This window comes from Polypterus senegalus, chromosome 15 (genome assembly GCF_016835505.1).
Source record: "Polypterus senegalus isolate Bchr_013 chromosome 15, ASM1683550v1, whole genome shotgun sequence".
Classification (NCBI taxonomy): Eukaryota; Metazoa; Chordata; class Cladistia; order Polypteriformes; family Polypteridae; genus Polypterus; species Polypterus senegalus.
Genome location: NC_053168.1, coordinates 28,015,485 through 28,042,243, shown reverse-complemented (window position 1 = coordinate 28,042,243; position 26,759 = coordinate 28,015,485). Strand labels below are relative to the sequence as shown.

Sequence of the window (26,759 nt, the reverse complement as noted above, 5' to 3'; positions counted from 1 at the left end):
TCACCAGGCAGACCAGGCAGTCACTCTGTCATGAATGGGACTGTAAATGACCTAACTGCCATATATGCAGGAGGCTGGCGTAGCCTGTTTAAGGTTGCAGTAGGCTCAACTAGGGAAGCTGCCACTGTAAAAGACCATCTGGAAAGGTGGAAATAATTAAATGAAGAAGGAAAATGGGAGATTGTCCATTTAGGGCCACATTGTGAAGATTAGCCTGTCAGAAAGGGCACTATGAAGATTTATGGATAGTTTACAGGCTTAATTAGTGAAGGTAGAAACACTTCACTAGGGAATCAGCCACATATGTTTTTGTTTTTCATTTTCTGTTTGGAGCCTACACTCTAATTAATAAAAATGTCTAGTTTAACCACACTTTCTACCTCTGTGCCATTTCCATAAGTCATTAGTTCAAGCAGGTACTGCAAGTTTAGGTTGTATGGAAAGTCAACTGACTTTGAGTATTAATATTACAGATACTCATTTTGAAAACCTTTCAAAGGAAAAAAGAGTCTTAAGTGTATCCATTGATTTGGAGGGCAGGTGCCTGCCCTGAGATCTTCAGCAGGAACAAATCCTGGGCAGAAGGACAAACTTATGTATATCCCCATATTCAGTCTCCAGTTAACCTGCTGGCCTTTCAGGATTTGTGTGCTCAGGAAAAGATTAATATTAGCATTGGAGAATTATGCAAACTCCACACAGGTAATCACTGTTTATGGGAGCAAAGCCGGCACTCAAGGCACGTATGACTTATTATTATTAGTTATTATTTGTCTGAAACCTTTACCCAGGGAGATTTAGAAAACTTCAGGTACAGTTGGTTATGTTTCTTGCTTTTCCATTTGAAGCACAGGCAGGTGAAGTGGGTTGCTCATAATAATACGTATTTGAACCCCCAACATCAAGGTTTGAAGTCCAAAGCCTTAACAACTACTCCACACTGCCTGATTATATTGTGCATCCCATTATTCTATCCACTTTCCAACTTTTTTAACTAAACCTAAGTGCATTAGGCTTGTTTATTATCTTTATCTCATTACAATAAGGGTTGAATTGAGGTGCAGTGGTTAGCTCTCCTGCATTTCAGCTTCAGAACACAAGGTTCTCATTTCAGCCTGGAGTTTTCATGTTATCTTTATCTCTGTACATTTTTCCCCAGGCAATGTCACAGATTATTTTTTTTTTAAATAATTTAATAGCTATTTTTATAGTTATAGAAGGTAAAGTGTACTTTCCTGGTGTTTGACGAGTAGCGCTGCAACGAGGGTTAAAGCAGTAGCAATGCAAAGGTGTGCACTGGTGTTTGGTTTCCCATCATGCTCTCCGGGAGGCCTACAAGTCAGAAATGCATCCTCAGGGTTTAAACTGGTCTGACGCTGATGGACTGATGGGGTCGTTAAGCACCAGAAAGAAAGACGCAGAGCAGAAGCTTAGTTGCCAGCATACATGTGTAGATAAGAGCATTATTTTTGTTTTGTATTCAATAAAGATTATGAAGGTCAGATTTAATTACCAATAGGAGTTAACAAATAGCAATGAACTTGCGATGTTTGAGTGTGCGACTACACACACACACACACACGTACGTATGTGAGAAAGTGCGTTCACTTGATTAGGGTGTAACAGTGGACATCTCTATGTCTTTGTTGATACGTGTAGACAGGAAGACATACGGGAGGACTGGCCCGATGGAAAAGGCCGGCTGTATAAAACTGTTGTTCTTTCCACTGGGGGTCATCTTTTGACTGTCTTCAGACCTCTTGCTATTTTCTACACTCCTGAGCTGAAGAGCAGTAAGGAGAACATTGCTCGTTTTTGTATATAGAGTATAGTTAGATTCCCCTCCAATTGAGTGTATTTTTGCAACAGTGATCTGGAATTTGAATAGTGTGTTTCTGTACTATATTTTTTTGACTCATTTACTGTTTGATTTTTGATTGTTTTTCTGTCTGCATTTCTTGAACCATATTAACTGATGTAGGAAGAAGATTCTTTTTGTTTGTCTTTTTTTCATCACCGCTTGATTTGGAGCCACTATATATAATGTAAAAGTTGACTTACACCTATTTTTTTTTTGCTTATTTGTGTTCTTGCAGTAAATAGTGTTAGCAATTGCAAGACACCGTTGTTTCCAGAGCCATTCAGGGGCAACTGGGCGAAAGGACAACTCGGTGAAAGGACAACTCGGCGACATCCTTTACCATCTAGGTAATAGTTAGGTTCAAAGAGATTTTTTAATGATATTTAAATGACAACGTAGGGCGCCAGAAAATCCACAGAATCACCTGCTTTATGAGAATCCCAATGCGTTGAGTGTAAAGATATTCCTTAAGCTGTACTCGCTGGTCACCTTTTGTATTCTAAATATCATTATCATATGATTACAATCAATACAGTTTATATGAAGGATTAGCAATTTTGGCTGCAGAAGATAATATAAGATAAAGTTTGTTACATCTGCAGAATAAAGTTCATTCGTCAGTTATAGAAATTTATTTTCAACGTTTTAAATCATATTGTCATTTAAATATAATTAAAAAATCTCTTTGAGCCCAACTATTACCTAACTGGTAAAGGATGTCACCAAGTTGCATTTTGCCAAGTTGTTTCTTCGCTGACTTGTATTTTCGCTGGGTTGTCTTTTACCGGGTTGTCCTTTCGTCAAGTTGTCCTTTCTCCGAGTTGTCTTTCGCTGAATTGACTGTCGCCTAGTTGTCATCGAACCTTCAGGAGCATGCATCACACAATGAACCACCTGAATTGGGACCTGAGTACAGCAGGTTGACACCTCAGCACCACAATGGAACAATGTGAGGGTTTTTTTTTATGGTGGCTGGAGTGCCAATCCTGCCACCAGCCCCCAAGTTTTTACTCTAATTTGGAGGTCCTGCTTGTAGGGCTGGATGCAGATTAACGTCATAACCAGGAAGAAGCAATTGCAGGTTAAGGGTCTTGCTCAAAGGCCCAATGGAGTAGAGTCACTGTGTTTATGTAAATATATCTGCCATAGAATCTCTGTTTTTGTAACGTTTGTTCTGTGTATAAATCTCCCACCATCTAGTCGTTGGGTTATGACAATAGATGCAGAGAATTAGAATCTGTACAAGGGTGCTATTGCACGGGGCATCACATGTTCCTTAACCACATTTCAAACATGTCTTGTGTTTAAAAATGACTCCAACCTGGCATGTATGAATCAGTCTTTGTGTATGCATTGTGGTGCCACACAATGGCCTGCCACCATGTTCAAGGGTCTTTTCCTGCTTATTATCTGGAGTTGCTAGGATAGGTTACAATAACATTGAGTGATGCAGGTTTGTAAATGAATAATACGTATTTTATGCTAAATACAAATAATATAAAATTCACAAACCTACTTATTCTAATTTATAGTCATGGGGAGCGCAGTATCATTCACAATTTAGATCACAGCCCATTGCAGGACCATTGGTATATGGCATTGTTAAAATTATACAGGAAACTAAAAATATCTCTGGATTTTGTATTAATCGGCCAAAGAATATTTCAGGACTTTTCGGCATCATGTTTACTGTCCAGAACTGGACTAATGTAGACAGGGCAGGCAGTGTGGTGTAGTGGTTAAGAATTTGAATTTCAAACCCTGAAGTTGTGGGTTCAAATCGCACTACTGACACTGTATGACCCTGAGCAAGTGACTTGACCCACCTGTGCTCCAACTGAAAAACCAAAAAAGAAATCCAGTTGTAAGCCACCTTGGATAAAGGTTTCAGCCAAATAAGTAAATGTAATATTGCTTTTTTTAATTATTTGTACTTAATCTATGAATTTCTTTCAGTTCCCACAATCTGTGCTCTGTATTTGTGCGTCTGTGTGCTTTTTTTTTTTTGTTTTTTCTTTTTGAGCTTCATAGACAGACGCTTGTGACCTGAAATAAGACCCTTTAATATCTGCCATTAATTCTAGCTCATTGGGTTTCAATCACGAGGAGGCCCCAAGAGCCCAAGTCTCACCGCGCTTCTGTTTACTCAGCGACAGAAGTGCTGTAAATCATACACCTGCTTAATGGCGGGATGAGCAAAGAGCGAGCAGGACGGGCAGCAAGAGACTTGAGTTGGTGGTGAATGTGTTCAGATTAGCTGGTTATGTTAATATCATTAAAAATGTAAAGATTAATTTGGTTTATGGATTCTCGTAATCTGTCCTGGCTGCATTATATTTAACAACTGAAAAAATTAGCTACATGTAGTTGCTTTTACTCTGACAATCAGCAAGAATAAATGAAAATGTGTCAATTTAATTTAGTTAAACAATAAACCTCTGACTCTTTATTACTGCCAAAGCAGTATAACAGAAGGTCACCTCACTGAAGGCAGTCTCTTATTAATCCAGCATCCCAAGTTCAACTGCCTTGCCCCTGATTGTTGCCCCCTTGTCAGTGTCTGTCTCTGTTTGACTTGGTGACGCATAGAATTCCTCAGAATTAACTGAATATAACTGCTTTAAAAGACAATTCGTCTCAGCCCCTTTCTTCATGACCCTCACCAGAACAAATTAGAATTTAGAAATCAGATGAAGCTCTTTAGTGAGTCATGGTGGTACAATGGATAACAGTGCCACTTCTCAGCTCCAGAGACCCAGTTACAAACCTCACGCTTTGTGCTTTCTCTGCATGGATGCTCCAGTTTTCCTTCTACATTCCGAAAATGTGCCTTTTTCTTTAATTTGGGACTCATAACTGGCTAAGCCTAATGTAGTGTAAGTGACTGTGTAACAGACTGGCACCCCGTTTAGGGTTTGTTCCTACTTTGTGTCTAATAATTCTGAGTGACGCCCACAACCCTGAAGTAGATTAAGAGAATGCTGCTGGGTTTGAGAATGTGTCCTTATACAGGACAAGCATAGTGTTTATATTAGTGACATTGATTCTGGTGTAGTTAGGAAACTTGTGAAATTTTCAGATGACACTAAAATTGGAGGGATGGCAGATACTGAGGAGGCAGCAAAAAGACCTGGACAACCTTCAGAACTGGGCAAACACCTGGAAAATTTACTTTAATGTACTGTGGGCCAAAGGGACATCAACTATAAAATAAGATGGGAGACACTGAGCTGCAGGATTCAACCTCTGAAAAGGATGTTGGGGTTTATGTTGATGTAACATTTTCAATGAATAAACAATGGACAGAATCAGTTGAAAGACAGATAAAATGTTAGGTTATATCATAAAAAGTTTTGAATTTAAGTCAAGGGACAATATCCTCAAACTATATAATGCACTGGTAATGCCATATCTGGAGTACAGTGTGCAGTTCTGGTCACCATGGTACAAAAAAGATATAACAGCACATGAAGCTGTGCAGAGAAGTGCACCCTACAACTTAAGGACGTGTCCTACTGTGACAGACTCAGAGATTTAAACCTGTTTATTCTCGAGCAGAGGAGACTTTATGGGGACCTAATCCAGATATTTAAAATCCTCAAAGGCATTGATAAAGTTGATCCAGCAACATTCTTTGAATCATGTACTCGAGGACATCAGTGGATATTAAGAGGATTCTGGAACAAACTACCGAGACATGGAGTTGAAACAGAAACCTTGACAACATTTAAGAAGAATCTGGATGAGATATTGGGACAGCTTAGCCACTAGTTAAACAAACAGGCTAGATGGACTGAATGGTCTCCTCTCATTTGTCTTATGTTTGTTGTGTTCTATCTTCTGGGGTACTTTGTCTCAAGAAAAAAGACAAAAATACATTAAACCAAATAGCCATTTTAAGTGAACTTAAGGTTTTGTTATATTTTGGAAAAACCTTCAAATGATATTTCTGCCATTCAGTTTTCTAATAGCTTTCTAAAGTTTATTGTGTATTTCTGTAACATGGTTTATGTTCGTCCCCACCCAATAAATAGCAGTCCCATGCATAAGATGAGAAATGATTCTGTTGTATCACAGAGAGAAAGCACAACAGTGGGAATGTCGATCAGAAATCCTAGCCGTGCTTCATGACAGGGTACAGTAGTGCCAAGTGCACATTTGTTGTTTTATGAAGTTAATTCTGTGGCCTGTAGCAACATAAAAGTGTACAAAACTAACAACGGGCTTCCCAAGGTATGGGTGCAGAACCAGTCAATCTATTAGGTAACACAGGCTACCCCCTAGGACAGCATCATCTGAGGGGTGCCATCTACGTAAATCAGGGGCTGCCCACTCCAGGCACTGATCCTAAATGTCTCAATGCACTTTATGCACATCCTGGACACAGAGGCAGAATCTCACCCTCAAACACCTCCAAAAAAACCCCACTTGCTTCGGGCTCCATATGAGCTTCAACTGGCACTGTTTGATTGGACATTTTGTCGTTGTTTAATTAATGCACCCGTTGTTGGGCTTAATTGCTGTTTGCTGTCTTAGTCTTTAAATGTCAGTATTCATTACAGTATATTTATCCTGGACAGTACTTTAAGATTTTAGCTGGGGAAATGCCCACTCAATCTAATTCGTTTTAAGGAGGTTTCTGCCTTTTGCTCAGATATAAAACTTTTATAATGTGTTATCGAAGTTGTACACTTGTTAATATATGATATTAGGCTTTTATTAAGGTTCATCTATGCTTATGCATTTATTTATGCTCATCATCCATATTTGGCTTTACATGCACACATACATTCATTCACTAAACCAGGGGTTCTCAAAGTCGGTCCTGGGGACCCCCTGTGGCTTCAGGTTTTTCTTCTAACCAGATTTATAATCAGTGACAACTGATCTCAATTAATTAGCAGGTATTTTTTTTTTCTGTTCTCTTATTCTACTGTACATTAACAAAGCACAGAGGCATGATTTTTACATTTAGAAATATTTCTGCTTTTGCTATAGATTGAAATGCTTAACTCCCTTTTGTCGCTTTCATTATATTTCACCCTTTCTCTGTGCAGTTTGCTTTCTTCATTGAATCTTATTAATGGCAATTAAAAACGAGCAGAACAGACACCCAGGCAAACGACACTGAATCATGAAAGGCTGCAACTACTTTAGCATCAGACTAACTAATTAGTAAATAATATATTAATTAAACAATTAGAACACCTGGAAAAGTAGAATGAAAATCAAGATGGATATATTGCTAAAAACAAAAAAAAAATACATTATTCCTATATAACTACCTAGTACATTTTAATGCATATATATATATATTTTTTTTTAACCAAACTTAGTTTTCTCATTTTTATAGTGTTCCCAAAACACATAATCTGGGAAATACCAGTTCACTTAATTAGCCCAGGACTCCAATTAAAAACAGAAGCTGGTTGGAACAAAAAGCCGCAGCCACAAGGGGTCCCCAGGACCGACGTTGAGAACCCCTGACCTAAACCAATGTTTTAATTCTCTGGACCCACTGAATGACATTAAAGGATCCTGCAGGAGGAGCAGCCACAGAGAGGTCTGTCACTGGAGGTCTGCAGCTACTGGAGGTCTGCAGCTAGACCCTTCTGTCCTAGTCGGATATGCAAGTAAGAATTTAACTGTACACATGATAGCTCTACTACTACTTAATGACTTGAAGTGGTTAACACTTTAGTCTTCTCCTAAATTCAAATAAAGCATATCTGATCCATCTTGAAGAATTCCATGGAGTATAATGCAAATTACAGAGCATAAGAAGCAGGATTACGCTTCCACAGAGATGTTATAAATAGCTGGGAGGGGTCTCTTTCTTTACAAATAGCACTTAATGTTAGTTCTATTTTTATGTTTCTTTCATGGCTTGGGAATTTACTGCATAAATAGCTAAACTGGAAAACATTAAATTCTTTTTCACTGAGCTATATTCTGTCTTTTGCATTGCTCTCCTTTAATGTGTGTTTAAGTATATAGATAGAGTATATTTGCTAATTTACTAGCAGTGTCTTGTTCTGAGAGTAGTGTGTGCGCCACATACCCCAGTCAGGTGACTTATAATCCCAGACATACTTAGTCTAAAAAGGCTACCGTGTAGGCTCAGCAGCCCCAAAGTAAATAATGAGGGTGGTCAGCAATGCCAGTCAGGCAACAGAATAGAGTGGGACAAATCAAGTGGAATTTGACTCTTGGGATGTGAGACGTAACTACGCTGCTATGGAAAGAAACCAGACCTTGTGCAGCAAAACATACTGGCTAGGTATAGTTGGAGTCACATACTGTATGTTGAAAACTTGAGGTCTGGATCCAGACTTTTGGATCAAAGATGGTTAGTTTGTTACCTGGAGAGGGCCTGGAGTGGTGTGAGGATACGCACCTGGGTGCCATACAATTGGAGTTTGTTCTGGTGAATGTGATTTCAAGTTGCAGAGAGGAATTTTTTTTTCCATGTCTACACCAAGGAACTATTCAGAGTAGGCTATAACCTGATTCTTGTTTATGGTAACTAGACATGGGTAATCACCAAAAGAATGAGATCACAAGCATGTGTGTTGAAAATAAAATGAGTATCACAACAATACAGGAGGACCTCAGAGAAGAACCTCTGCTTGTCCAGGTTGAGGGGAGCCGGCTGAGGTGCTTAAGATACATAGTTAGGTTAATCCTTGGATCTGTCATGCGGGATGCATATCAGGCATGTCATACTTGTAGAATGCCCAGGGACAGACCCAAGAGACTCTTTAGGTATTAAAAACTGCAGCATTTGTAACAATGTAAGTGGCGTAAAGAAATTAAGTGAAGACCGCTTTACACAATATTAATTGAATTGAAAATATACAATGTAGTTTAATACTATTTACAATTTTAGTTCATTAGTAATTTTAATAAAGGTTAGCTTTACATTTTTAAAACAAATTGAAGTCTGTATTCAGTGTTGTTAATAGACAGTAACTACCAATCTTGGTTCATATTTCATGTGGCAGTGGTTAGAAATGAGGGCAACATCAGTTGAATTTTTTTTTAATAATAAAAGCAATGCTATTTCTTTGACTATTATATAGATAGTCTGTGTAAATTGTTCAACCTCAGTTTCTAAGAAATTAATGGATCATTATAGTGGCCACTGACATGCTTTATTAAACAGGTCACCCTACCTGTCACTATGCAGAATGCTTAAGTAAATTGCTGCTGTAGTCCCTAACAAGCTTTTATTTTTAGACTGCAGTTGGAGTGCCTAATAATTCTGAATAAATAGATATATCCTAGCTGCTACAAACTAACATGTATGGGTGGAAAGCTGCATTTGTCTCTTACAAGCTGGGCAAATAGTTTAAACTATAATAACTGGTATGTGCAAGTAAAATAATACAGTAGTTGCTAACAACTTATAATAAATATCTCAGTTTAATTTTCTCTAGCAGACTTGGATAGGCAGATTGTCCAAGCTCTCTTTAACATTTGTATTAAATTTAAAAAATGTTGTAGCTGTCTATATCAACCTTAGCTAGACTGATTCTTCTAACCATCTTGGACAATAAAGTTGACAAAATTTTCAAAGTTGATCATACTTTTAGGAAGTTATATGAAAATAATGTTTCTAAATATTTTATATTCTTAACATAAATGCTTAGTTTTATTATTTGTTCATCAGTCTTGAAACCAACAGTGTTTTACTGTTGAAACCATTAAATTTACTCTGTCTTGTCTTGTTTTGTTTTGAAAATCCTCACCTACAATCTGCATGTCTCCTAGCAACACACATTTTAAAACTATATATAACCGCCTAGCCAGGTGTTGCATGTGGATGGGCTTTATTGACTATAAAATCCTTATTCCATTAAAAGTCCCAATTTTATATATATATATATATATATATATATATATATATATATATATATATATATATATATATATATATAGTGTGTGTTCACAATTTCAAAGATATTTTTTATTTATATATCCACATTAAAGGCTCACTATAGCGTGACCCACACTAAGCAGATGCTAATTTTACGTTGCTGTGCTCCGGGCTACTGCTTCTACATATGCTGGTGTTGCTGTCGGGAATTGGACTGCCGTTACCCTGCTAAATGAAGTAAAGTCTTTTCAAAATGTAGAAAATTCTTATATTTGGTTTGGTGTATACTGAATATACAATACTTTTATTTTGTATTCTTTATTTTTTCGTTGTGTGTACTCAACGCCAAACTATAACTTTTTTTTTTTTCTTATCCCAATAAATTGTGCACATTTATGCATAATGAATTACAGAGCAGAAGTGTAAAGTACAAATGTTTCTGTCTTTCTACCTGCAGGCTAAGTGGCTTGCTCAGGGTCTAAGGTGTGAATTAAATTACCATATTTTGTTTTTAAATTCCAGTGAGTGACCTATCTAGACCACATGAGTTAAATTAAGTATGTGTTGCCAGCAGTGCTCAGGCATATTTTGTGTTAAACTGCTTGTGTTCTGAATAACTATCCAACAGCACAGACTTTCTAATTCCCATTACTTGTTAAAAATGTATTCTCATAGTTTAAGTCCAGCAGGCATGTATTACTCAACCAAAGTTCATATTACATTGGGTATCTACAACTGTTTTATCATTTTATCAGATCACCTATGACATGCACCTGACACCAACAGTACCAACTCAACTCTCGGGTTCTTTTCAAAGAAATTTCAAAACCAGCTCTACAACTGTTTCCTGTAACCTCTTACCTGTCTCTCTGTCCAGATTGTAATCTGCATATTCAACCCAATGGACCTGTAATGGCAGGCAGCTTGCTGAAAGGGACTCCCTTTACTTTTAATTCTTTACTTCAACCCAGCTTACTACTAATAGAGGGCTTCATAAGCATGTCCTCTCATGTCCTTAATGTTACGATTTTGTATGTTGGCATATTTTTGTGAGTCTGTTTAAGAATTTTTTTTATTAATGGTTACTTCCCAGTATGTGTTTTTGAGATGCTAAATCTGATTTTTGTGTTTATTTCTGTCATATGAATTATTAACAGTTACTAGAAATTATTTTCTGGCTTTGTTTCACCATTCTATTTTATCCTGGATGCCACCATTTTTGTATTGCCATTGTCATGACACGATAGCAGTTGCTATGGTGTGTGGTCCCAAAGGTTGCATTGTTTAATTTATGGTATATCAGACTATCCAATTCTGTGTATTTTAGAGAAAACCTATCTTCACGAAAGTCTTAGTTGTGCTGTTAAAATTTCCCAGTTCTAATTTTTGCTTTAATTGTTTTTACTTTGATTGTTAGGTGTAGAGGTTTGTATTGATGTTGGATAAGACAAATCTTTGTTTCTGCTCAGTCAAATTTGTTTATCCTTTTAAATGTGAAAGGCTAATAATTGAAGGACCAAATCAAGAAGAGCAGTGAATATTCTAGCTTCTCGGCTGTGCTAATAGAAAGCATCCCATAATGTTTGATTTAAACTCCCATTTACAAATTATATTTATTTGCAACAAAACTGATAGCTGCAAATCTAAGCGATACAAAGAATCATACCAACCTGGGTGGTTCAAGTCTTCATTTAATCTCAGATGACAATTCTTAGATGGCTTGTTTTGTTTAGTTGCAAATTATATATAGCTTTGATTGAAAAATGAAAAGAGAAATATTTCATTCTAGAAACAGAGCACTTTTCCAGGTGCCTAACAGCTAAGAGACAGCTCAATTTAAGTGTCCATTTTAGTTTTTACAAAGCAGAAGAGAAAGTGACTTGTTCCTTGCAAGTGTCTATTTTTGCAGCTGAGCTGAGCACTTATAAAAATGTCAGAAAAGTAGCAACTGAACGGAAAGTGTCCATTTTCAAGTTGCAGCTGAGACAGAACTGAAAATTGTCCAATAAAAAGCACAAAACACCTGGCTTATTTATTTTATATCTGCTAACAGAGCATACCAAAACTTTTTACAGTTTCTTAAAACACACAAAAAATGTTTCAGACATCATTATCACTAAGCTCAACTTTATTTTACCATGGGAATCAAAAGCTAGATAATCTACATTAGCAAAATACTCCAAATCCTTCTTTGTCTTTCAGCTTTTCTTGACAAGACTTTCATACTAAGGTCTATCACTTGAGATCTCTCAGCTGAAAAAGTCGAGTATCCCCTATACAAGAACAACATCATAAAATATCATATGATTCTTCTAAACCAGTGAAAATTAGACAGCTGAACATTACATACCAATATACCAGGCAACAAAACAACACTGGGCAATTTCCTCCACCCCACTTTGTAAAATACCTGTTTTGTGCTTTTCGTTACGAAAGATACTAAATGAAATAAAGATTGAGTCATACATTGCAATAAGTTTGACAAGAACAAGATATTCAGCCCAGCATAGTTCATCAATACCAATTCACATACCATTGCAAGATATCACAACAAGAAGATCTGAAGGTCATTAGGGCTAAAGTCCATTTTCCCTCATGATGACTTATTTGACTTAAGTAAAGTTATTTTTGTTAAAAAACACCTTTGTCATGTTTTTGTGAAATTTACCTTTGTCCAGCTTCCATCTGTGCCCCAGTGTTCTATTTGAAAAGTTTTAATTTAAAAAAGCTGCCAAAAATGTAATGATAATAGGGGTGCTAATATTAATATTACTACTAACAAACAAGATTATATTTCATGGTGCAGTCCTGGCCTAGCCAATGGCTTTGAGGAGCCTATACATTCTACGTGTGTGGTGAGGGTATTTTGAAGGTGTTCTGTTTGTCTTCTACATCCTAAAGACCTACTGTATGAGTTGGGCTAATTGGTGTTTAATTGCTGATTCTGCATTAGCATTTTATGATTGATCATTAGGTGCACTATGATGGACTCACATCTTATTCTTTGTTGGAGTGCTGCTGTGATAATCTCCTGACCTCTAACATTTTCTAATGGAATAAGTTCATCCATCAAACCCATGTCTGTAATGCAATTATAGTGTTGCAGGGAGGTGGAAACTTTTGTGTCTTACAGAAATCAGCTCTGCGTGGGATATCAGTCTATCCTAACTAACAATTACAGACACAACTTCATTTATTTTTACAGTTCAAGTTTCAAAATGGATGGGTAGATGTGGTGGAAGAGTGGGGAGCAGAAGAGACTCAATTTTAAATAATAACAGTAGCACTGGGATTCTTAAAATTCATAATCTGAGGATCCAAATAAGAAAATCAATACCACAGTGGAATCCAAGAATTGTATTTTTACATAATGACAGCAGAGACATACATAGACAAATAACAATGGTTATGTACTGTAATATGAAACAGTAAATGATTTTCTTTCTATTCAAGTATGACTGTGCTGTTTGTATTTTGTAGCATGATAGGATACATCTTGATAAGGAATCTTACAAATAGTCCAACCTGTGTTTAATGTGACCAATTGATGTCGTGCAGAACAGCAACCGCCCTCACTACAGCCTTTTGATATTTTCTGATGTCCCCACATTTCCCAATGTTTCAACAAACATGTCTTTCACATTGCCAGTTGACTGTACGATATTGATCCCCTTCAAAATAGAATTTCACTAAGTCACGATAAACTCAATGTAAAATCTTCCTTGCAGTTCCATTACAGATTTGGATTCAATATATGTGATACCAGACAGTTGATCACTGTTACTGCATTTAGCATACAAAACTGTCACAGTACAATGTACTGTAGCTCCCCCTTTCACTTCGTCTACACAACACCACAAACTCATCACATCATTGTGCCACATCTGATACCGACAGGGTCTTCACCTCAAAAGCTTGCCTGACTCCCCTTTTCTTATATGTGTCTTTCCGTGTCAGTCATCTCAGTTGGTTGTTCATAGGATGTAAGAGTGATGGTAGTATCATGGGAAAATGTATTCTATTTACATACCATAGAAACAAAACTTCTTTGTGATGAGTCACATGCTACCACAATAAACAGTATGTTGAATAGAAATTGTTATATTACTTCTCCATCAGTAACTACAGGAGAATACAATTGATGAGCCGCAGCATGAAGTTATGGGAAAGAGTAGTGGAAGCTAGGTTAAGAAGTGAGGTGATGATTAGTGAGCAGCAGTATGGTTTCATGCCAAGAAAGAGCACCACAGATGCAATGATTGCTCTGAGGATGTTGATGGAGAAGTTTAGAGAAGGCCTGAAGGAGTTGCATTGCGTCTTTGTGGACCTGAAGAAAGCATATGACAGGGTGCCTCGAGAGGAGCTGTGGTACTGTATGAGGAAGTCGGGAGTGGCAGAGAAGTACGTAAGAGTTGGACAGGATATGTACGAGGGAAGTGTGACAGTGGTGAGGTCTGCGGTAGGAGTGACGGTTGCATTCAACGTGGAGGTGTGATTACATCAAAGATCAGCTCTGAGCCCTTTCTTATTTGCAATGGTGATGGACAGGTTGACAGACAAGATTAGACAGGAGTCCCCGTGGACTGTGATGTTTGCTGATGACATTGTGATAGTAGGGAGCAGGTTGAGGAAACCCTGGAGAGGTGGAGATATACTCTGGAGGGGAGAGGAATGAAGGTCAGTAGGAACAAGACAGAATACATGTGTGTAAATGAGAGGGAGATCAGTGGAATGGTGAGGATGCAGGGAATACAGTTGGCGAAGGTGGATGAGTTTATATACTTGGGATCAACAGTACAGAGTAATGGGGATTGTGGAAGAGAGGTGAAAAAGAGAGAACGGGTAGAGTGGAATGGGTGGAGAAGAGCGCCAGGAGTAATTTGTGATAGACGGGTATCAGCAAGAGTGAAAGGGAAGGTCTACAGGACGGTAGTGGGACCAGCTTTGTTATATGGGTTGGAGACAGTGGCACTGACCAGAAAGCAGGAGACAGAGCTGGAGGTGGCACAGTTAAAGATGCTAAGATTTGCATTGGGTGTGACGAGGATGGATAGGATTAGAAATGAGTACATTAGAGGGTCAGCTCATGTTGGACGGTTGGGAGACGAAGTCAGAGAGGCAAGATTGTGTTGGTTTGGACATGTGCAGAGGAGAGATGCTGAGTATATTGGGAGAAGGATGTTAAGGATAGAGCTACCAGGGAAGAGGAAAAGAGGAAGGCTGAAGCGAAAGTTTATGGATGTGGTGAGAGAGGACATGCAAGAGATGGGTGTAAGAGAACAAGATGCAGAGGACAGAAAGATATGGAAGATGATCCACTGTGTCGACCCCTAATGGGAGCATCCGCAGGAAGAAGAAGACATGTCCGTAATTTAGACAAACTTGGCTAATTTGCACAATCATGTGGTGAACCATCACAATTATCTCTATGAGGATCACAACCAGAGTTTACGAATTACTGCAGCGGCAGATCATTTTGCTTCAGCATCCTGGGTTGAAATCCTGCACCCAACTCCTGTCTGTGTAGAGCCTGCTTGGTCCCTCCATCACTTTGTGAGTTTTACGAATTCTTTGGTTTTCCTCTCACCTCCCAAAGACATGTGCATTAGGCAGTTTGATAATTATTAATTGCCAGGGTGTCCCATCCAGGGTTGTCTCCTTCTTTGCTACCAGTGTGTTATGGTATTACTTCTTATGAGTACAGAGTCGTTTAGTGTTACCATATGTCCTGTTGCATGAGGAGAGTCAGTGTTGGAGGCTGAACCAACAGTCTAATTTATAGCCCAGCGCTTTAACAACTAGACTACTGTCTACCACTCACACAATTTAAAAAATGCTCTCCATCAGTATCTCTTCCAAATGCTTCAAGTGTTTGTTTTAATTCGGCTGTCAGGATTAAAACACACTCAGCAAATATTAATTTTTGGGAAAGTTAAAAACTGTCATTCATAAGGGATGAGTGGATTTATGTTTATGCCCATAAACCTGTGCCATTCCAAATTCTATTTTTATCCTGTATTTATTTTTTCTAGCAGTCTCGCCAGTGTAATTCAAGGAAGCCCAGCCTCACTGCCTCCATTTAGACCACTGCGGAACAGAAACAATTACTTGCTCATATTTTGTGACTTATGAAATAATGCTGGCAGGTGGCATAGCAATATACCCCACTGATTGCCAACACTACAGCTCTGAATATTTAACCAAGTAAGCCTAGCAGAGTAACTTTAAGAGCAAATGGTGTGGATATTAACACCGTATTTCTTTTTGAGACCTAACACCCATGAGACAGAAAGAACCCGATAATGCACTCGCATGGCTGAGACTATAAAACAGATGTTGACAAGGAGAAAGAGTAAGAAAATAGCTTGGGCGGTAAAGTAACTGAGAATAAATAAGCAGTTAAGTTATTTAGCCTTCTAAACAGCAGAAAAAAAAAACTTGTGCACATGGTTCGTTGTTTTGTGCCGTGCAGCCTTTTGAATGCCAAGCTGCACAGCCAGCCAGCATGCTGGAAATCAAAGTGGTAGCAAACACGTTTGAAGTGCCAGTAGCAAGTGGGATGAATCATGTGTCTTTTGGGTTAGAGAGGGCATTTTCAAATATCAGAGAAAGTAAAGTGCAGCAGTTTTAAGTTTTCCAGATACATTAATTATCACAGTGAAATTTATAATGAAGTAAGCAGTCACCCTGTTCAAGATAAAGGGGCTTTGGGTAATGAATTGATGACTAGATGCATTTATTGTGCAAGGTTTCCTCTAAAAGCACCACTCTTTTCAAACAAATCCAGCCTTCTCTCATTTCAGACAGAAGAGTATGCCATCTTTAATAACCACAATATACTGTTGAATGGTGGGAGAATGGTGTCCTGAAAGATAAGCACTTTTCTTAACATACACCAGAAGGTCTTAAAGAAACGCACCTCATTGTGTATTCAGGCTACTGTGATGCAATGCGCAGGACCAAAAACATCCTTCGGCCCTTCCGTTTTACTGACCCAATTAATTCTGGTCAAGATCAGAATCAGGGCAGCAATTGGTGCAAAGTGAACTCCTGCAGACTTTCTGAAGGCCCCTTCTTATTCTGGGACAATAAAATGTAGCCAACCAATTAAGTGACATATATTTGGACTGTTGTAGCAGATTCAGATGAAAATGGGAAGAAACTCTACAGTAAGTCCTCATTAAAGATCTTCTTCTTTCGGCTGCTCCCGTTAGAGCTTGCCACAGTGGATCATCTTCCTCCATATCTTTCTGTCCTCTGTACCTTGTTCTGTTACACCCACCACCTGCATGTCCTCTTTATCACCACATCCATAAAACTTCTCTTAGATGTTCCTCTTTTCTTCTTCCCTGGCAGCTCTATCCTTAAAATCCTTCTCCCAGTATACCCAGCATCTCTCCTCTGCACATGTCCAAACCAACGTAATCTCGCCTCTCTGACTTTGTCTCCCAACCGTCCAACTTGAGCTGACCCTCTAATGTGTTTGATAATTAATATTCAGTTGTGAACATCTTCATTGACATGACATGACAAAAATAATCAAAAACTGCATTCTTGTTTTTCTTCGTTCATTCATAATGGAGTACTTCCACATACTGCAGTAAAATCATGAAGGCCCTCTCTCATGTGCCCACAGCTGCCCATTATATTCACCCATCATTTTTGAATATATAAATCTCAAGCAGGGCCAAGAACTGTTTATTGATAACCAACATGGGTGCCATCCGCATTGCTAGTCCATATCCAGTGGGCTCAGCTAATGTGTTAGCATCCATGTTGCGCAGCCATGAATGTGGCATTTTATTTTTCTTATCTATGAAGTTCATCAAACCACTACCAGATTAGGTTTTGGAGTTCAATGGCAGAATTTCATCATATCATCTTGCTATTATGCAGTTGTGCAATATACCATATGAGCTAGTACATATAAGTAGAAATTAGAACACAGAAACATAAAATTTACAAAGAAAAAGACCCCATTCATTCCAGGAAGCATTTTTTGGTCAGCTCAAATCTAAGTTGTCCTGATATATTATCCAGGTACTTTTTAAAACTGGTCAGGCTTCAAATACTACTTGTTTAAAACACTGAAAGTGAAGTTTAGTAACAGTTTTACAGCAAAAGTATGAATCAACTGATGTTTTTAGTATACTTTAAACAGTTCTTCCAAACAAGTTCGATATGTCACTAATCCAAAGTTTTTTGTGTATAGGAGCAATGAGAGCAATGACCTTGAGCTGGCAGCAGCAATATATATGGTGTTGACACACTGTATTATTATACAACATTAAATCATAGTGGATGGACAGAAAAAGACTAATGTCACACCAAAACCAGATCTCTGCAGGTGTTCTCAATTAATTAATTCATTAATTATTAAAAACAAAATAATTGATCACATAAGTATGTACTTTATTTAGTTTGATGCCCCTTTGGTCGTCTCCTTCAGAGAATGATGATTCCACCACCATGCTTCACAGTGGGGATGTGTGAGGTTTATTCCTAATGTGGCATGTAGTCCGATGGCCAGAAAAGCTCTAATCAGACCGTGGAACCTTCAGAGTCTCTCTTGTACTTTCTGGCAAACTCCAGATTGGATGTCATGTGGCTTTCTCTTTGCCTCTGTCCCATAAAGCTGTGACTGGTGAAGCACTCAGAAAACAGTTATGGTCTGCACAGTCTCTGCAATCTGAGCCTCTGCATCTTCATATAAAGAGGACCCTCAGACCTCTCCAGCGTTCTCAGAGGTGTTCTCAGTTTTTGTGAAAGGCCTGCTTTTAGCAGACTTACATACATTTCCCATTTCTTAATGATTCATTTAACTGGACTCCAGGGGATATTCAGTGTCTTAGATATTTTCCTGTCCCCTGATTTGTGCTTTTCAGTCATCCTTTTCTGGAAGTTGGCTTGGAGTTTTCTTTTGTCTTCATGGTGTAGGTTAGGCCACCATTTATACCACAATCAATTGGATCCCCATGACTGCAGACAGGTGATCTCCATTGAACTAATTCTGTAAATTCTAAAGCTAATTGGCTGCACCAGATATGATTTATGTCCTATTGAATATGTATGCAATCAATTTTTTTGTGTTTTATATTTGTAATTATTCAGAGCACTTTGCAGAGATTGGCTGTCACTTTGATATTAAATAATCCTTTTCAGTTGATCAGTGTCAAAAAGCCAAATAATATCCAATGTGATTTAAAGTTGTATAACCATAAAATATAAATACTTTTTATAGGCAGTTTGTGTATAACTATGTACAGTATATTGTAGCATAGACAGGCTAAAACCTGGGACACCAGCCTGCTCAACCTGTTTAGCCTTGTTTTTGCAGTCATTTGCATGGCTTGGGACTCGGATGCTTTGTCCTCCTCTTTTGACGTTCTGATGCCTGGCTTCTTGGTTGCCTGGTATTTAAAGCACCAGTGCCCAAATAGGCAGATTCTTCCTGAGGGTGTGTGGCAGAGCTACACGTCTTCCTTCAGCAGCCTTTTGACAAAAGAAAGAGTATCATTAGCTTTAGCGCCTGCTCTTGTCCCAACCAGCCATGAAGGTGGTTCCCAGACACACATGTATGATACACTACATATAAACTGTATTTGTGTGTGTATGTGTATATATTTATCTATTGTAGAAGACCAGACCAGCTACAGACAGACACTGAGACACACAATGTCCAAAAGCACACTCTTTTATTTTGTTTCTTCTACAGCACACAGCACAGTGTACCAATCAGCCCAAAGTCAAAGTCCATTCTTTTCCTTCTCTTTTCCTTTTCCGCCTCCACAAATGGAGTGAGGCGGCCCCTTTTATGTTGCACCCGGTAGCATTTCAGGTGCATTTGGTTCCTCTTCCGGCAGCACTTCCTGGTGTGGCGGAACTGCTGCTCATCCAGGGCTCCGGGATTGTCCAGGTACCCCCTGGCGGTGGCCACGGACCCCAACAGGATTTAGCTTCCAAGCTCCCAATCTGTGGCCCTGATGTAATCCGGGTGGCGGGGCGGTGTAGGATAGAGCCCCGAGGAAGATGTTGCCCCTCTCCCAGTCCTTCCCTTTTCCAAGCGTCCTGGTGGGGGCAAGGTCCCCTGTCGTCAGCCACAATATATAATCTATGCAATGCTAAAGATTGTTTTAAGATGAACTGGCTCTGGATACATGAGAAACATGACAGGCCGGCACTATTTACAAAGCTGATTCCTGCTTTGCACCAAGTGCTGCCTGGATCTCCTCCAGCTTTCTACAAACCTAGCACCACGTTAAGAGGATTCATTACATGGATTGATATTTTAAAGAGTATTCCTTATGCAAAAGTAGAACTTTAGTGGCATTTGCTCTGTTTATGAAGGCCTTGGCCTGCTGGATATGACGTGTTCATTTATATTGGGCCTACAACATCTAAAACAGGGCGGCACGGCAGCACAGTTGGTAGCGCTGCTGCCACGCAGTTAGGAGATCCAGGTTCGATTCCCGGGTCCTCCCTGCGTGGATGTTCTCCCCGTTTCTGTGTGGGTTTCCTCAGGGTACTTCAGTTTCCTCCCACAGTCCAAAGACATGCAGGTTAGGTACATTGGCGATTCTAAATTGTCCCCAGTGGGTGTGTTTGTGTGTGCCCTGCGGTGGGCTGGCACCCTGCCTGGGGTTTGTTTCCTACCTTGTGCCCTGTGTTGGCTGTGAATGGCTCCAGCAGACCCCCGTGACCCTGTAGTTAGGCTATAGCGGGTTGGGTAATGGATGGATGGATGGAACATCAAAAACAAAAAACGTTTCATATGCAGCACAAATGAAGCGATAACATTTTGGAGTAGAAGTTTTTCTTTTTATTCCCACTTTTTTTAGTTAATTTTATATTTAAAAACAAATCCTCATTTTAATTTTTAAGCTTTATTAAAGAGCTCAATAGCACCACATTGGTGCCCATTTAAATTTTTCAATTTTTTATATTATAAAGTTCTCTGAGAGGTACTCAAAGTAATGAAATCTTCTTTCCTCGCAGCACCACTACACTGACTGGGTTCAAATCCCATTATTGTCACTTTGTGGAGTTTGCATGTCCTCCTGATGCCAGTGTTGATTTTTTTTAGTGTATTCTGATTTTCTTCCCACATCCCTGTAGTGAAAAGTCAAGCAAAATGACGGCAATAAAAGGTATCATTTTGTTTGACTTTTCACTACATTCATAATGGCTAACACGGTACACCACCCTAGTACTACAGACATTCGCACATCCCTGAAATATAATGCTGGGTCAAGCTGACATCCCCACTTTAAGTACGAATGGGTGTTTGCATGATTGCATTCTGTGATGGACCAGAACTCAGTCCAGCGGTGGGTCCTTCCTTGTCTTCTTTGTAGAAGGAAACAGCAGTGAAGACCCTGAAATGATCTGTAGTAAATGTGCTAAATAGATGGGTGGAAATCCATATAAATATTTTTTTGGTGAACAAATTTTCTGACACTAAAAAAGTAAATAAAGTAGTAACAGTAAGCAGCATGTAAGTTTGAAAATTAATGATAACTTAAGTAATAAACATTGAAAATATTACATTTTTACACAACTTTTCTGTTGCACTACAATGCAATTTCGATTTAATAAAAGTCACAATTTTGGTTTTTGGATATTTCAAAACACTATATGATAGATAGATTAAACATTATTAACTTCCATCCATTATCCAACCCGCTATATCCTAACTACAGAGTCACAGGGGTCTGCTGGAGCCAATCCCAGCCAACACAGGGCACAAGGCAGGAAACAAACCCGAGCAGGGCACCAGCCCACGACAGGGCACGCACAAACACACACCCACACACCAAGCACACACTGGGGACAATTTAGGATCGCCAAGCAGCATAACCTGCATGTCTTTGGACTGTGGGAGGAAGCTGAAGTACCCCGAGGAAACCCACGCAAACACGGGGAGAACATGCAAACTCCACGCAGGGAGGACCTGGGAATGCGAACTCAGGTCTGCTAACTGCGAGGCATCAGCGCAACCCACTGCGCCGTCCCATTATTAACTTATGACACTATTTTTAAAATGCATTCATTAGTTGCTAAATCTTCCTTTTTTTTCTATTCTTACTTCATCAGATGTTTTGGTGAATGGAAAACCGTGTGACTGCGACACTGTGGCTGAGTGCAAAGTAGGAGACCTTGTACCCTTGGAAGTGAAGCTGACCAATCGGAGTAAGAACACCGTGGGACCTTTTGCCCTGACCATGGTACCTTTCCAGGACTACCAGAATGGAGTGCACAACTATGATCTTCAGGATGCAGTCACCTTTGTAGGCTCCAACACCTTTTACATCAATTCAGTAAGTATCATCTGTGCTCACCTCTGCCATAAGTATGTCATTCAGCTCAACGCATTTTCAAATTTAACAGTAAGAAGAAAATGGAAGTGTTGTTTCACAAATGACCAGAAATTCTCTTGAGCTGAAAGATTTTGATCCAGTTTTCATTCCAGTTTTTGTTCCGGTCAGAACTTTGTTTCTGTCTGTTGGGGTAGGCTGGTAACTAAAATTGGCCATCTCATGATTGATAGACCCTTAATAATAGCTGTCATGAGCTTCATGGAAAGGCTAAGAATAGCATTAGTTAATAACAGGAGCCACTGCCCTGCAGCATTAGAGAATAGAAATTATAGATAATTTCTGACTTCTCTGTAGTTATATCTAGAATAGCTAATTTTGTTTCCCAGCACTCAATTTCTTGAATAATTCAAACCTTTAAAATGCCACAGAAGGTAAGGAAGCTACAAAGCAGCTATTAATTGAAAGATGACTTAGCAAATGTTGCTCTTTTCATTTAAATTTGTTATCGATAAAAGTAACCCAGTTGCATATATTTAGTAGTCCTGCCAAGCATTTATGAATAATAAAGTGTAATTTAGTTTTTAGTTATTGTCAAATATTTGTTTTTATTTGCTGATTATAACATTTTTGGTTTGTCACTGCCAGCACTTTTTTCCCTTAAGTAAGAAGCATTTTGTAATGCATTGCAAACTGATGAAAGATTTTAAAAATATATATTATATTTTCTTAATGCTGATATTTCTTGCCAGTTTTGGACTAGTTGCTTTTCCAAGCTATAGGATGGCTGACAGCACATGCACTTCGACTGTCCTGGTGTTTTATGGTCCTTCCTCCTTCTTCTTTCTGTGTTGTAGCCCCTTACTGTCTACTTGTTCTGTCCACATGTCTTCCAAAAAACTGTCCTGCGGCTCCCCAGCTCATCTCATCATCGCAGTCCCAGTGAGGCATTATGCCTTCATATTGCTGTTGGTAAAAAGGAGCCCCCATAGTGTTTCTTGACACACGTCTGCTGAGTAATTTGTTGGCAAGATAATAGATTTTGAAGGAGTGTCCAGTTTAGAAGGAAAGTCCATTTGCAAACAACAAATATTACTTGCAACCAAGAGCAATCCTATAACAGCCAGGAAAATCCAGAGACTTCCTGTCATGATAAAAAACAGCGTATTAGAGGTGATGCAGGTGGTTAGACTTTAGTCACATGACCGGATTGCTTGGCTGTACTGTGGATCAGCGCTTCCCAAACTCAGTCCTGGGGACCCCCTGTGACTGCAGGTTTTTATTCCTACCAACTTCTGTTTTTAACTGGACTCCTAGCCCAATTAAGTGAGCTGTTATTTCCCAGTTTCTGTGTTTTAGAGTCAATGGAGAAATAACAAAACAAAGTTTAGTGAATTTTTATTAAAATCTACTAAGCACTTATAAGAGGATAGTTTTTTTTTTTTTTAACATTTTAATAGTTTTCAGCCCGATTTTCATTCTGCTTTTCCAGGTGTTCTGATTGTTTAATTTATTATCTATTAATAAGTGGCTTTGACGCTAAAGTTATTGTAGCCTTTCATCATTCAGTATTGTATACCTGGCTGTCAGTTCTGTTTCTTTTAATTATCATTATTAGGATACAATGAAGGGTGCAAACTGCACAAAAAAAATAACAAAACAATAGGACAGCAACAAAAGAGAGGTAAGCATTTAAAGCAAAAGTTGAAATATTTCTAAATGTCTTATAAATGAAAAAATCATACTGATGTGCTTTTCTAAAGGCAGAATAAGAGAAGGAAAAAAGTCCATCTAAATAAATGAGATCAATTATTTATCACTAATTGTGAATTTAGCTGGAATAAAAACCTGCAGCCACAGTGGGTCCTCAGGACCGAGTTTGGGAACCACTGCTTTAGATGAACCTCTGGGAAAATTATATAAGTGGAGTATTATCAATATTGTAAGTAATGCTGTTTAACTGTAAAAGCACACACAGCCAGAAAAGAAGAAAACGACAGTATGTGCGCTTCTGTGACACGGCAGATTCTCCAATTAATTCTCCTAGGCAGGCATTGTGTTGCATACTGTATGCACAGCAGCTTGTAAATGTGATAAACATTATAGTGATTACTGGTTGCAGTATTGTCTTCTTCTCCCCGGTTTTAGATTCTACTGTTTTTAGATTCCGCCATGTTGCTTTTGGTGGAGGGGGGGTTTGAATAAACAGAAATGCTGTGGGGTATGGTATGGACTTTTCTGCGGGAATGAGAGAAGGTAGGCTGAAGCAGGTGGGAAATGGATGTAAGGTCATCGGGAACGGCCAGGAACAGGTTTGAAATATCAACTCGGTTCATCTATCCATTTTCTGCACATGCTTAATCCAGTTGAGGGGCAGGGTTTGGAGGGTTTGGTTGAAGCCTGTTTTGGCAGCATTGGGCACAATTTAAAAATGAAAAAGGTATAGAATACCAGTCCTTCACAGGATGCACTCACCCACACACTTTCAAAGTGTTCTCGCTTGGAGTTGTCTGTCAACTTAATATACATGTGTACTGACTGCCCAGAGCAGCAGTCATTTTGAATAGAGATGGATTTGAAAATGGATTGTAAAAAATAGCTAGCCAATGTCAAAACTAGTAACATAAGATTGAGCAGCCTAGTCTAGGATGTCCGGCAAATTAGGGTTAGGTTTAGGGTTAGGTGCTAGGATTAGAATCATAGCGAGAATGTCAGAAAACTAAATTAGAGTGAAAGCCTAAACGTTAAATGCAAAACTTAGTTGTGATGCAGAAAAGAGTTCAGAACTCTTAATGGTCAAACAAAAAATGCTAGGTGTTAGGTTGTGTCCTTAAACTTGGGCGATGAGCACTCTTGTGTTGCCAGTTATCACATTAATGGTGTCACTGAGCACAACTTTCAGGAGATGCTGTCTGGCAACCTGTGAACACATTCCTAAATATGAGTGTCAAAAACAGCGCCACCTATAATGAAAACAAGATGACGCCATGGCAGAATGTATTTACTTTTAAACACCACTAAAAATGAGTCAAATTCTAAAACCAATGTGATGACAAGATTCCTTGACTTCTAAAACCCATACAATGAAGTTTCAATTAATTTTTGAGGCGAACAAGAATCTGTAAAAAAAAAAAAAAGTTCAAAATAAACTCCAGATCATGACAACTTGTATTTGAAATGTGAAAGGAAAACTTAAGTAAATAGAGATAAACAAGGCCGACACAGGGAGAGCATGAAAATTGCTCACAGAAAGTGATTAAGCTGGGATTCAAATCTGGTCTCTTGAAGGCAAGAGGACGTAAAGCTAACCACACTATCGGAAAGGCAGAAACAGGGAACAATTATCAGGCACCCTGCTAAAATCTCTGAAGCAGGGATTGTGAACCACTGCATTAATTTTAATGGCAGGCGTTTTTTCATTCTCACCTGTGTGTATTTGCAGAACAACATGTCAGGAAAAAGTGTGGGTAATGCTTTGGTCTGGAATGTTTAATGTGCTTTTTTTGTATTGTATAACCTAATGTTCATCATTTTCATTAACAGAAATTAAAATACATTGTTATGTAACTTGACGCTGTGATGTGCTGAAATCTGCCCAACAGGCAATTAACATCTGTTTAAATAAAGAAAACCAGAAATAACTGCAGAAGAGCTAGACAGCAGTTCACTTCTAAAAATTATGTTTATTGATGTGCATTTCTTCTTACTATTCCTACTACACCAACAGTCACACAAACATTAGCTGCACATTATGTCTGTGTAAGAGTTTGAATGTGACGGTCCATCTCATTTCATTGTTCAATACATTACAAGTGAAGTGTTTGAAATTTATTATAAAACAATTGAAACATGATCTTGGAATAATCAGATGTATTTGCTACTCTGCTCATTTCTTTACATAGTCATCATCTGCTTAAATATTCTTGCAGCAGTGAGAAGCAACAGCATGAATCTTTTTCCTGCAATAGTCTGAATCCTGCGCTCACAACCACTTGTTCAATAACCCCATCACCACTCACAAACATCTCTAAGGACTGCACAGAGGTGGAAATCTGAAGGATAATCTGGGCTATGGGGTGGATGAGGAAAAGCAGTATATCTCAAGTCCCTCTATTATAAAATAAAATCTTGGAAGGAGACGAGACGTGATTTTCTCGGAGAGACACTTATACGTCCCGCGAGACGAGTCTTTGTGCCAATAGATTTAACCACGCCCAGGGCCGGAAGTAAAGAACAAAGAGTAGATGACAAAGTAGAATGTCGTAAAGGATTCAAAAACGTTGGCGCGGTACAAATGAAGAGCAGATTAGAGATAATGGAATTACGAAAATTTGAAAGTCTCAAATAAAGGAGAGGAAATTATTACTCGGTGAAATAGCAGAACAGCGAAAAGAGATCGAATATATTGTTTGGATTTAAACTTTAAGTCGGAGACTTCTAAATCAACTAATTTGTGTTGCCAATGAGAATGAAAAGATTCCAAAAACATTGGTGCATTACGACGGAGACTTTTAACATGAGATTCTTTCAAGTCACGCCTTACTTACAACTATTTTCAAACAAGACCACGGTTATCTAACCTCAGTTGTGTGAATGCTTTTGACCGACACACTTCCTGCACTCTCAGATTTAAAATAAATTTTATCAGGACAATAATTTCATACGTTCTAGATGACACATCAACGACTAAGCAAAGAAGGAAGAA

At 38.6% G+C, this 26,759-nt stretch overlaps 1 protein-coding gene across 1 annotated transcript in view; it reads left to right on the top strand.

The window, feature by feature from the left end:
- The window catches only part of trappc9 (trafficking protein particle complex subunit 9), an 851,225-nt gene that overhangs the window by 814,013 nt on the left and 10,453 nt on the right, over positions 1–26,759 (top strand). The window contains exon 22 of the mRNA XM_039737694.1: positions 21,834–22,057. Within this exon, the coding sequence (XP_039593628.1) occupies positions 21,834–22,057 (224 nt within the window). The remainder of the gene's footprint in view (positions 1–21,833; positions 22,058–26,759) is intronic.